Source organism: Temnothorax nylanderi, unplaced genomic scaffold, assembly GCF_030848795.1.
Source record: "Temnothorax nylanderi isolate EJ_2023f unplaced genomic scaffold, tnyl_v1.0 TNYL_tig0068_pilon, whole genome shotgun sequence".
Taxonomy (NCBI): domain Eukaryota; kingdom Metazoa; phylum Arthropoda; class Insecta; order Hymenoptera; family Formicidae; genus Temnothorax; species Temnothorax nylanderi.
The window spans coordinates 596,578-609,766 of record NW_027249130.1 but is presented as its reverse complement, the minus strand read 5'-3'; the positions used below and the strand labels follow the sequence as shown (position 1 = coordinate 609,766).

Below are 13,189 nucleotides of genomic sequence, written 5' to 3'. Positions count from 1 at the left end.
ATGTTGCGGGGGCTGCCTTGTCGCGCAAACCCTCTCTAATAAAATATACGATGCAATTTCGTTACCGCCCGAGAACCCGACTACATGTACTTTGAAATGCGGTACTTTAACGCTACGTTGTATAACATTGTATCATATTCCGCCGGAGTAGCACACGGCGAGGCAATATCTTATCTCGAGTCCCTTTGCCCCTCTAGGGGGCAGTCCCCGCGACCTCTCATAATGGAAATCTATCTTTCATCTGTAATTATAATCGTGCGTTGGCGTGCATGATGCATTTCGCGTTATCGCGGATCCCGGCGCGATAACACGCGTATATCGCGATAAGCATCAGTTACTGAACTCTATATCGCGGCTGAAACTAGATTTAAGGCTAGATGCTCGTGAAACACACCGCAAGTGTCTTCGCTCGAACACCCTCGCGCTTCGTGACACCGAAAAGATTTTATCGCGATGAGAGCTTCCAAAGTGATTACCAACGAGAACCGGGAATCCTCCAATTATACAATCGCAATTGATAGTTACGGCTGATACGTTCGCCGTCCTCGCGATGCTAACTCTCTAATCGTATTAGGATCTTTTCTCAGGTAAACTATTTTTATATTGTTTCGTAATATATATATACGAAATATTTCATGCAATATAAAAAAGAATATAATAAAAAATTTATGTATATTCCAATAAAATAATAAATCCATGTAATGATGTTACTTATGTGTATATAATTTTTTATCACGATATTCATATAAAAATTAGCGATCTATGTTGAATAATGTGAGAGAAATAGAAGTTATAAAGGAAGTGTAATAAAGAAAACAAATTTAACAAAAAATTTAAATTAATATAATAAAAAATTATATATATTCCAATAAAATAATAAATCTATGTAATATCACTTATATGTATATAATTTTCTATCACGATATTCATATAAACATTAGTGGTCTACATTGAGAGTAATGTGAGAGAAATAGAAGTATAAAAGAAGTGTAATATAAAGAAAACGGAGTTCAACAAAAAATTTAAATTAAAAAAAAGAAACAGAGGATATTTGGTAGCGTCCATTGGAACGTGGTGAATAACATCGCAGACAACATGGCGGACGAATCACGGTCCTGAAAAATTAACCGGTCCCGGGTGTCGTACCCCTTTTGCGAGTGGGAGCGGCGCCTTGCTCTAATACAGATTTATTGCCACCTAAGAGCCGGAGCCGGGCGTTCTAATACAGGTATTATGCTGACGCAGGCACGAGGAATTTACACGAAATTGGAGGTAATTTGTAGGGGTCGAGCGCGCAAACCCCTTCTACCGCCGCGGCCGCCGCCGTCGCCGTCGACCCCCTTTCGGCCACTACCACTCTATACCCCGCGCGTTACATCGTGCCGGACTTGTGTGCGCGGCTGTGTATCCCGCCGAAACTCTCCGGTAACGACTTGCTCGAAGGACGTAACTCTCCAGCAAGGGCTATCTACCTCGAAATATGCAGCCGCATAGGCCGCTTTTTGATTTACGGAGTAGATCGTTAATTAAAACGTCACGGCTGATCGGTCTCGCGCGTACGGCGATTTAATTAAAATTTTTTAATTGCCAAGCGTGGCCTACGATAGACGAGCGATCTCACCGCGACGGTCTTCCAAAAAGTATCTTGCTCTCTTTTTTTTTTGTTATCATCGACGTTGTTTTTGATGGCACCCTAACGAGGGTATCGAAACACGAAACCGGTTATTATCAGAGATCGTGTCATGTGGGCGCAAAGAGCCTACCGTAAATTGTCGCGTATCGTTGACGAGATCGATCCGTTCGGCACACAGCTCGCTTCTGCGGTCTATGTGTTCGGGATAGGAAACTCGTTGTTAATGATGGGAGTGTGAAGAGACTATACGTACTAATCGCGGATGATAATCCTCCAATTTAATCAAAACGATCGATCTTAATTTCTTCAGCTTCGTTACTGATTATAGATTATTATTTATGGATCGATTAGAATATTCATGACTATCCTGTGAGACGCATGACTATCTTTGTTTTACAATGTTTACTTTTCGTATTTCTCAAGAAATAGGTATATTATGAGTATAAAAATTTCATGATTATAGTTTTCATAAATCATAATTATTGATAAATAAATGAATGCGGTTAAAAGATCGTCATCATGCATGAGCGAGAAGAATAATAACGATGCTCGTAAAATTAATTTACCATTTACTGCGCGAACAAATCGAAAGGTTTTCCACACCTCTACATTCTTCCGCTATCACCATTCGTTTCTTGATAACAAAGTTTTACAACCGTGCTTTTGAGGCCGCATGTTATTTAAAATTTTAATACACCTAAGGCGCGGAACGCAAACGCCGTACTAGTTAGTGATTTTAATCTCGGTGTTGTAATAAGAAATAAAGTGAACCATGTAGCAGATTCGCTAATGCCATTGCGCGAGAGACATTCTTTCGTGTCACGCGATTTACATTGCGCGAGGTTAAAAGAATTTCGATAATACGGCGTGATGCGAATGGCAATTACCTAATTTAATTTTTACATGAGACGCGTGACACATATATGTGTGTGTTACGTTATATTTTATCTTAAAATCTCTTTTGAGATAAACCATAATTTTTTAATTAATTAAAAAGTGCAAGAAAGAAAAATCATTTTACTTTTTAATTAAATGTATAAGTTTTTGTTTCTTATATTTTTTAAACTAACCGCTTCAAATGTACATTCCAAATTTAATGGAAATATATCCAGCCATTTTTTATAACATGAAGAAATAAAAGGGTACGATAAAGTAAAATTGTATGAGAAAACAGAAATACGAAATTATAAATTTCAATAACAGAATTTGCAATTATTATGAAAAATAAGTATTCGAATTTTCTATCGAGAAAATATGATAAGAGGATAATGGAAAACCGCTATGAGAATAAACGGACTCGATGATTACAAAAGCCGGATATTCGTTTCTCTGAGATATACCAAAATAGTCGACTTACTTGACGGCAGTTTCGTGATACGATTGTTCTCTTACCTGGCATGTTTCGGTCCGAGGCTGGGATCGTACATAGAACTCGCCGAGATGTCTTCATCAGGGATTTCTCCGCTCTCCATGCCCAACGCTGTAGTGCATTGTCCTGGAAACAATTCACGATGGCATTGGACAAAATGCAATATCAATCTTCATTTCGTTAACGTCGCGCATTAAAATGAAAATGAACAAGTTGAAAGGGACTTTGAGAGTTGATGGCGCGGTTGATGGCGCATAAGTTAACGTGATATCGATCTTTAATAACTAGGATACATAATTATAAATCGGACATTTCGGCTGCGTTATCTTCAGCGATCCGGTAACAATTTAATCAAAATAATCTTACTTTCTCCGACGAGAAATAAGTAACTTCAATGATGAGTAACTTTAAAAATTGATGGCCTAAAAATAGTGTAATTTTCTGCGAGGAAATCTAAATAAAACTTATAGCTAACAATAATTTATTATATGATTAAATCAAAATGACAGTCATAATTTAAATTAAAAAAATTCACCTACCAGCTCAGAGAACGCGAGAATAAGCATTGAAGCCGTGTGGTAAGAAACACCAAGAAACAATACAATTTGTAAATAGAGAACGCCGTTACAATTGAGACAATGGTGCACTTAAAAAGACAGTCCTGATTCCAAATGTTGTCATTTCCCTCTCTGTCAAACGGTGACTGAGATCAGGAGGCAACAAACAACCAACTTTCATCATACAAGATTGAAACCATTAACTTAGGCACCGTCAACCGCGTTGAACTCTCAAAGCCTCTTTTTACTTATAACTTATTAATTTCATTATCTAGAGTTCTTCCTTATTTATCAAATTATTAAAATGAAAACTTCGAGTAGAAGATGGGAGGTGACATAATAGATTATTCCCGCGAGGATTCAGCCTTAGCAAATCATATTATTGAATAGTTAATTCTACGTATTTGCATTTCCATTTGCCGTCAAAGATTCTCGACGATTTTATTTTGGCGTGCTTTCGTTTTCAACAATCTCGTCCGCCACTAACAGCACTATATCGCAGAGATGTGCAAATTCTGCAACGAAATCCTTGGAAACGCCGCGGCCGGTCGCCACAAACATGCGACTTCGTATTCCGCTGGGTACACACGAGAAGCAATTTACAATCGTGGCGAGTATGCTCGCGTCACCTCTATTTTCCGATTTCTTTTTTCTCCGGAAGTCAGTGGCTATTTTCACGATCACAAATAAAATGATATGTCCGAGTTATAATGTAATAATGTAGAATGTCTATTATAGTTAATATGACATATTCGATATGACCGACTTTTTTCTCGTTTTGCCGTTACGAGACAAATGTTGGTAAAAAGCACATAAGAATAAAGTTTCATTCAAAACATCTTATTGGCATTTTGATTCGATGTAGACACGGGCATTCTTTCTATTCTCGTTTCGACATCCGTGAAACGGAAACGTCGGAGAGACGAGAGATATTCGTATAAAATAATGCATAAACACTGCCGATTATTCGCGCGAAATGACAATAAAACGGCGTTTTCCGATATCTTTTTTTCGCCGTTTGTATGAAATGTCAGCGCGACGTCACCGCGACCGAAAAATCGATTGCAGGAATATCAACTGGCAATGGCCACCGCCCGGTGACAATGTCCGCGTATATATATATATGTGGGACATGATAAATTTTCGAATCCGCGGGAGTCAGAGCCCGGTCCGGTATATAGCTTGTCGCGCGCGTGCGACGCCGACGTCGCGCTACGCTTAAACTATACGGTACTGCAGTTACGGTGGAAAGTTTCAAAACTGCAGAATGCAGCGGACGTGGGATTAGCCTGGCCTCCGGAGCTACTACCGGCCCGGCCATGGTCTCCATGAGCCGGCATTACGGCGAACAAAACTTCGTTTGTGTTTGTAACTGTCCCCTACGTTTCACCTACCATCCATTATACCGGTGAAACCTGGTTCGACGTGTTGCGGTAGCGCGACTAAAATCTGCGTTCGATACGCTTCAAAGATGTCGAGCGCGTTTATAAGTCTTTTGTAATTACATCGCAATCGATAACAAAAATCCACATCTTTATCACGTATATCAATTTTAGTAGCTTTTAAGTAGAGTGTCAAGAGGATTCTGAAAAGGCAGACAAAAATTCATTCGAGCGAGCGAAATCAATGAACTAAAAATCCTGCCCAACTGGGAGAATCTGATAAACATTCAATCAAGTGAATGGCAGCTAAACAATTCGATATTTGTATTCAGTGTATCACATGATGCTTACAAATACAGAAAAAAGCGATATAAAAAATATAAATTCAATCATGTCAATTATGAACGAGAGTAAATTTGTTGTTGTAAAAACGCGCGGATGAAACGACGAGATTAAGAAGATAAATATTACAAAATTACATTTCGCAGATTGTGCTAAATATTCTTTGCGTTGAGATAGTTAATATATCGCGCGCAAAATTGTTGGCAATAGCATGTGATTCATTTAACGAGGTCCATTTAGCAGAAGTTCCTTCCATTGTGTTTGCTGTTTTATTAAAAATTTTACAAATGGAAGTTATGACTTTTACAGTGCGCTATCAACCGGCTTCTTCGCATTTTTTTGTCATAAAACTGGCGTGCTTGTCCTTTGTTATCAAGACTTTATTACATTTTCTTTATATTGCCCTTTTTAACTTAATAATAAAAATTATTACACACTTATGCTTCAAATTATTGTTGAGATTGCGCTACATGTACCTGTCAATCTTTTTCATTAATTTGTGTCTTTAATATATTATGCCGATCGAAGATAACGTGTTCCAAAAAGGGGCAGTATTGACTGAGATACGCGTGAAATTCGATAATTAACTATTCTATTCTAGATTTTGAAAGTTTTGAGAAAATTTACATTACGTTTTCGCGGCGCGCGCGCGCATGTGTGTATATGTGTATGTGAAAATTATTGTTTAATAAATGTTAAAGTTCCTCTCTCTATTCAGACCGCGCAGTTTCGATCGTATTTGCATCTATAAGTATTCGTCTTTATATTGCATCCGTTAATGCGACACGGTGCGACTGAGATGAACCGTGCTGTAATTATCGAGCTAACCTGGATTTAGCGGGCCACACACTTTGCATCGTGCATCCAATGTTTCGCGTCCGAAAATTATCCAGCAATCGAAATGCTCGTCGTAGTTAATCAACCGTTGTATTGTATTTTTCGGACAAAACGGATATGCAATATGAAGAGCGTGAAAATATCGGTAGATAAAACGATGATTTTTCTATTTACTTCGAGTTTTTCGAGTGGAGTTAACGTTTCCCTGTCTCTGTTCGTAATATGTGAAGTATTAATGGTAATTTTAAAAGTGCAATATATTCTGTGTGTAATTTGTACATTTTATCATTTGTGCATTTGTGTACTTTGTACAAGCGCGCATGGCGTATCGTGTACATTGAATATCCAATGTATACGACGATAACGGCTATGAACCCGAGCTTTAGTGTCATGTCCCAAAGCAATAAGTCAAGCTGACATATTGGAATATCCTAGATGCGATGTGTTTTCACGCAGCATGCGAGATAATGAACGATTTCAATGATTCGTGGCATGATTGACAGTCCAATTCACCAAAAGCTCAAATATATTCAGTAACGATAGTCAATAATTAATAATTAATATTTGTATAATGTTATTAATTATTCCAATTAAATATTAATGATTAATTAACGTATGGAAATTATATTAGTTAGAGAAATGCATGATGCTGGATGGAAGACCTTTAAATACATCTAATGATAATTTAATACTTTATAAATTTAAAACGCGTATAAAAAAATATTTAAAAATTCACTCTTAAAAAAGCCGTGTAAAAGATTTTTTATTGTTGACGCTTTTCCGCGATTGGTTCTCTCACTGTACTTATTTCGTGAGTATATCTGTCATCGCATATTTTGACAGTTTTATGTTTTATTTATCAAGGGGTTAATAATATAATGCAATAGTAATAGTATAATATTAAAGCTAAATAGCGCGCGTCTGTGTAATAATCAAAATGCAAAAAAAAAAAATTGGTAACATCACACGGTGTTCCCAAGCGGTCACCCATCCAAGTACTAACCGTGCTCAACGTTGCTTGACTTCAGTGATCGGACGAGAACTGGTACGTTACAACGTGATATGAACGTTACCCTGACGTGTGAGTTATTTATAATCAGTTTTATATTACGATTCTGTCCCAAAATTTCACTTTTTTTTATACAGCAATAAATGTCATAAGAATCGTTAAATCGTTAATGTTACAACATTAAATAACTCTCATTTTGTTAATGACATAAAGCAAAGATTTATGGACATCAATACGAGCTGCAAATATAAGCTAATGTATATTTTCTGTTTTATAAATGCTTCCATTTAACGCAGCATCGTCTTGCAAGCAACAATTAATTTGCATAAAAATATAACGGATGAGCGGTAAACAACGAATCAGAAGCGCGGCACGCCAGAACGAATCGGCACAATGAACTGGCTTCTCGCTCGTCTGCATCTGAGCAGCTATTAGATAGTATTGTTAATTCATCGTGCGGCTGACATTTCATTTACGAGGGTACAATACCTTGGTGAGGCCAGGTGTATATAGGGATGGTATTATTGCGTACGCGCTTCAGTGCCGGGGAAAAAAAAAATTATTACGCACGGGTATCCTCGGTGCTTGTTATGCCTTTTTCGTTCGCGCAACAAGAAGAACTGGAATCTTGTTCGCGAATTTCCTTATCAGCATTCTAATTTTTTTTAATTTTCTATATATTAAATTTTTAAATTTGCTAAATATTAATTAAAAGCTGATATTAACAATTAACAATCGGTTCACGTTATTGATAACAATTAACTAATTGCAGCGCACGCACATAAAATATATGGTGTTACGTCGGCGTTTCTTTTTAGTCTTCACAAAACGATTAAAAGAATTTTATTCGCGAGAAAAAACTTTGGCAGATCGTGCTATGTGATACGATCGTGAATGATAGGTAAATATTAAATCAAAGAGCGCAAAGTAAAACGAGAGAACGATAAGTAATTGAGCAATCTTCCAAGCAATTAAAACTGATGATGCTGTAATTAACTTATAAATACGTTGCCGGCGGCAGTTAGTTTATTATGGAGTTTGATCTACTTAATATTTCATCATACGATTTATTCCCTTCTTAGACAATTTGCAATAATGCGTGTTTGCAGCAGGAACGACGTGATTTTAATTAAACTGAAATCAACGAAATTGCAAAATTTGTTTATAAAATTATATTGTAAATATTAAATCTTGTCACGCTTTAAAATTTTTGTATTAAAGAAGAATTTTAAACGAATTTGTTATATGAGTTAGCTTCTTACACACAAATTAAACTTTAAGTGAAAAATTGTATTTGAAGAATTATAGATATATGGAGACACATATTCGTATTTGTTCCGAGGCTATAAGCATTTTAGTTTTGAGAAACTCGTGGCTGTCTCCACGGGATGCTTCGTATAAGATTTTCAATCGCAACCCTCCCGACTTTCGCGCGACGACGACAGTGCGCTCTGGGACAATGGGGAAGATTGTAAAGAGAGTGACGGAAGTTGGAAGGGGTCAAAAAAGAGTGTCAGCACTTTTCGGAAGTCATAAAACTTGGAGGTGTGTGACGCGTACTACGGGAGTTCGGATTCGACTTACCTAGATCCGTGCAGCGACAACGCGGCAGGGACAATAGGACGAAGATGGCGATCAGAAGTCCTCGAAGTGGAGTTGGATCGGCGCTGGGACCAAGGACTGGCATGTTACTGGTGACCTGGGCCGTCGGCACGCCGATAACTTGCTCCTCCTCATCACTAACTATCCGCTGTCCTGACCGCATCGGTCATCAAGCACGTTCCTGGCATCGTGATGGTCGCAAGGTGGTCACAGGCCCGTGTGTCGATGTCCTGAGCACAGAATAATCCGTGTTAGTTGTCCGCAGACACCTCGGAAATGTCTCGTGGATCGAGTATGAACTGTTATAGTAATACAAGCGGTGATATTTACAGACTTTGGACAAAAATAAGCATTAACGGTCGTCTCGCGCGTGACTTCCTTCGCGTACGTTCGTTTAAATGTAATCATAGCGCCCGATTGTCTTCCGTCTCATTGATAAATTTATCTCGCGGTTCGTGCAACGAACTCTCCATGAAAATAGTGTCGATTGCTATCGCGAAAATGTATTGTAGCTAGGACGCTACAATGGAAACTACTGCCAAGGTAAATTTACCGGCACGGAATAAAAGAAAGTAACTTTTATCGTTAAAAAGTGAAAAAGTTGTACTGCTATATGTATCTCTAGAAACATTTCTTAAATTAATAATTATATATATATTTCTTTAATTGAAAAGAAATTTGATTAAAAAATATGTAACATTACAAAATAAGGTACATATATATTTTTCGAGGCTTAGATTTGATTAAGAATTGCACGAATTAACATGTAACTAATAAGTATAAAATAAAACGCACAGTTTATATTCCTGTCAACAAAATCCGAATCGGTTTTCCGATGTAAGGCTGATTGCCACTGGCACAATGGAACGAACATATTTACGTAAATATCATCGCTAGACCTTGCATTTGTCGTATAAAGCGGAACTCTTATCGCGCTGTTACGGCAGCGTAGACATTTGTTATCATTTTTGCAAATAGCGCTCTCCACCCGCCCTCTCGTCCGTCTTCATTTTACGTCGCGCGCAATCTGCACGATAAGAGGTCTATTTTGCACGACAAATCGGCCCCCTAAATATTGCGCGCCCGTGAAATAAAATCGCTTACAATCGTCCAACTGGCACTTGTTAGTTAAAAAGCGGCCGTTATATCCAAGATTAATTGCGTTACCGTGAGCAGGCCGCGATATCAACGGCTAATCCGTGTCACCCCTCGTACGCGGATTATGCGCCAGCTATACGGGTCGTCGACGAATAGTGGAAACATTACCCATGCCGCGGGTCATGAAATTTTAATTGCGCCGGTGCTATTAGTAAACGCGATCGTTTTCAGGAAAGAGGTTGAGAGCGTCTACGCCGTGCTGCTCTGCCACTGCTGCTGCTGCTGCTGTTGCTGTTGCAATTGTATCGCGCTCATATGTACCGCGCACAGGGGATATGGTATAAGTACGCGTGTTCCATATGCTGTGCAATTGCAACTGCAACACCGCACAGATTTCGCGTCACGCCTCATGCATTATTCACACCTCGCCGGAGGTGAAATTATTTTTCCCCCTCAGCGTTAGTATTATTAATTTTAGGCGTTAGAGTCCAACGTGAAACTCTAAACCGCGGGAAATCCGCCCGGTGCATTTGAGTGTATTCACGCAGTCGAGCGTGACAAAAACATTCGCGTTTCTCGTTCGAGGCGTCATCGTTCCTTCGAAACCACGTAACAGCGTTATGTGCTCCATTGTCAACTTTCTTGACATCTCCGTGAATTAACGATCTACATTTTAAGCCAATTTTTTTTACTGATTCTTAACTTACCAAAACATTTTGAATACTGTGTCATTAGACATCTCCCCATCGATCTTTAAAAAAAAAACTATTTTATTTGCTGAGCTGTAATTATAATTACGTCGCGTACTTTCGTTGTTCACCTTTTTATAAGCCCCAATTATATTCTCTAAATCCCTGCGTGTTTCCTTAGAAATTACATTCATTGCATTGCATTAGATAAAAAGGAATATAAATAATAGTAATATATATATTACAGTTATGTAAAAAAACAATGTAAAACAGAATGTAAGTCCCAAGATATAATTAAGAAACGGTTATTTTGTTTAATATTTTGATTGTTTAACATAAATCAGGGTGTTACGTTGTATTGTTATTTAAAATGCAAAATGTATATTATGACTTGACATAGCATTTAAATATGTAACAACAAGCTATAACATAATTGTATTATGCTGTTATTAAGTAATTTTTGTTTTGGAGAAATATCTGTTGTCATAAAATCGAGTTGTAAATATAATATACTGGCATATTCCGACCATAAGGACTCTATATGCTTTTCGTGCCACGTCCAAGATATAGACGCAGAATACGAACGAGGCCCTAAAGCCGTCAGAAACAAGTGTTGCGCTCGGTATTGAAGTTGTAAGATACGGCAATACGTATGCACCAAAACCTATAATGGAACTCCAGATAGGTTGCTTTGAATACTCGATGGAGCTCGAGAAAGCTACATATATGTTGTACCTTTCAGCGAAACCCAGCAAAACTCAACGAGTACGCGTATTACGTGAAACGAGTAAAGTCATTGACTTGAAGTCACAGGAGTAAGCAAGATAATGGAAACGTGCTTTACACCGGGGACCAATGTTGAAAAACGAGTAGCCTCTCGGCACGTGGGGTCATTAATACTCCCCGCGTACAATGCCATTTTTTTCAAGATAAAGTACACGGTCATTGAGCTCTTGTCGAGGCACCCACCGCCGAAGGGGCACGCCTCGTCTCTCTAATTATTTATAATTATCGATCGCTAACGAGCAGTGTCCAGGAGAGATCGCATTACGTTCGCCCCGAAGCCACGGCAACGTCTGCTCCACTCTTTCCCTCGTAGAGGCTATTATGGCATGGGTGCGTGATTTTATAAAATTCGTCTAAGAGAAATAGAGAAAACTAGAAAGGTAGACGACCATGTACGGCGCATTTGCGGCCAGCCGTGCCTGTGTGACATAAGTAAGATGGAAAATTCCCGACGTATTACGACATGAATATTACGATGAGATTAAGATTTATTCACGGAGGAAAATTATATCCGATATTAAAGTTTAATCTCGGATTATATCTGATAATGTACGCGACATGATATAGCGATAACACGACAATAATTTACATTTCAAGTATATCTTCTTAATATATGCGGACTGAACTGAAGATGGAATAAATATCTCTCTTTAAATATACCTACTTTATTCCAAGTTTAAACTTCTTGAAACCAGTATGCCAAATCGCAATGCAAAAATAAATTTTATTTTCTAAATTATCATAAATACTGAAAAGTTCTTCAATTATTTATGTCTACAAAATATTATGTGTATTAAATTGTGCTACGGTTAAGCGGAGCATTAATGTGAACATTTTGGCCGCATATTGCTTTACGTAAGAAGATTAGCGATCTGCTAAAAAGTGTGTGAAATCGATTGATAAGTATCAAAGGTAGCTACTCGGTCGAAACAATAGCTCGGTTACTCGTTCCCATTACACGGGCGTGATAAACGTTTCACGTGCGGCAGTTAAAGCCCTAAAAATTCCTGCTTCATAGGTCACTACCTTGCAGGTCCCTTTTCTTGTAACGGGGCGAGCCGCAGTGGCTGAAGGAAGGAGCGAGCGAGAGAGATTGAGCGAGGGTTGGGGATCTGTGCGAAGTGCAGGAGGGGAGAGCCACCCCGGGTCTTTTGTGTGCATTCGATAGCCCGTGCAAAACAAACAAGCCTACGAGATACAAAACAGGATCCACGATGCAGAAGCGAGTCCCGCTTGTCCAATGGACGTTCCTTCCTTTTCTTCACGGAATACCGAGCACCGTCATTACCCTGTATATATACGAATAGCCCCTCCACGCTCCTCCTTCGCCGTGAGTGAAAGAGGGAAGCGACGGTGGGGAAACACGGAAGTACGGGAGGACGGGGTAAACGGTAGGATTTTGCGATGCAAATTTCATTCCGCTCTCTTCCCTCCGGCTCCGCTCCTGCCCCGACCTTCCTAGTCAGCCCTTTCCACCTATTCTCCGTTCTTTTATTTCCCCACTTCTAGTTTTCTTTATCTACGACCGCCTGTGCCCCCCCCCCTTTTTTTAAAATCATCCCACGGGGAGTCCTCTCTCTCGTGTCGTCGAGCACCCCGACAGAATTATCGCGATCGCCTCGCTCGGGCGGACACGCTTTTTCGCGGTTCGTCGCGATTTTCACCGAGGGAAAAGCTCGGCAAGCCGACGTCGCGGTCGGCGAGGATGGCCTAGAGGAGACTTGTCGCGGATACGGCGGTCGGAGCCGGGGAGAGCTGACGGCGCTGAAAGAAACGGAGGTGGAGAAGCGCCAGCGGAATTAATTAATTCTGAGGGGCTGCTCACCCACCCGTTCTTTTGAACGACAACGTGTCATCACGTCCGTCTTCGTCGAAAGAAGCTTTC

At 39.3% G+C, this 13,189-nt stretch overlaps 1 protein-coding gene and 1 non-coding gene across 2 annotated transcripts in view; both read right to left on the bottom strand.

Moving 5' to 3' along the window:
• The window catches only part of Ddr (discoidin domain-containing receptor 2), a 182,987-nt gene that overhangs the window by 72,475 nt on the left and 97,323 nt on the right, over positions 1-13,189 (bottom strand). Inside the window, exons 3-4 of the mRNA XM_071708469.1 lie at positions 8,714-8,961; positions 3,026-3,128 (exon numbers count right to left, since the gene is read on the bottom strand). Coding sequence (XP_071564570.1) covers positions 3,026-3,128; positions 8,714-8,894 — 284 coding nt within the window. The 5' untranslated portion in view covers positions 8,895-8,961. The remainder of the gene's footprint in view (positions 1-3,025; positions 3,129-8,713; positions 8,962-13,189) is intronic.
• LOC139773782 (5S ribosomal RNA) lies at positions 7,075-7,194 on the bottom strand. Its single transcript, XR_011718424.1, has one exon. It is a non-coding gene; the product is annotated as a 5S ribosomal RNA (ribosomal RNA).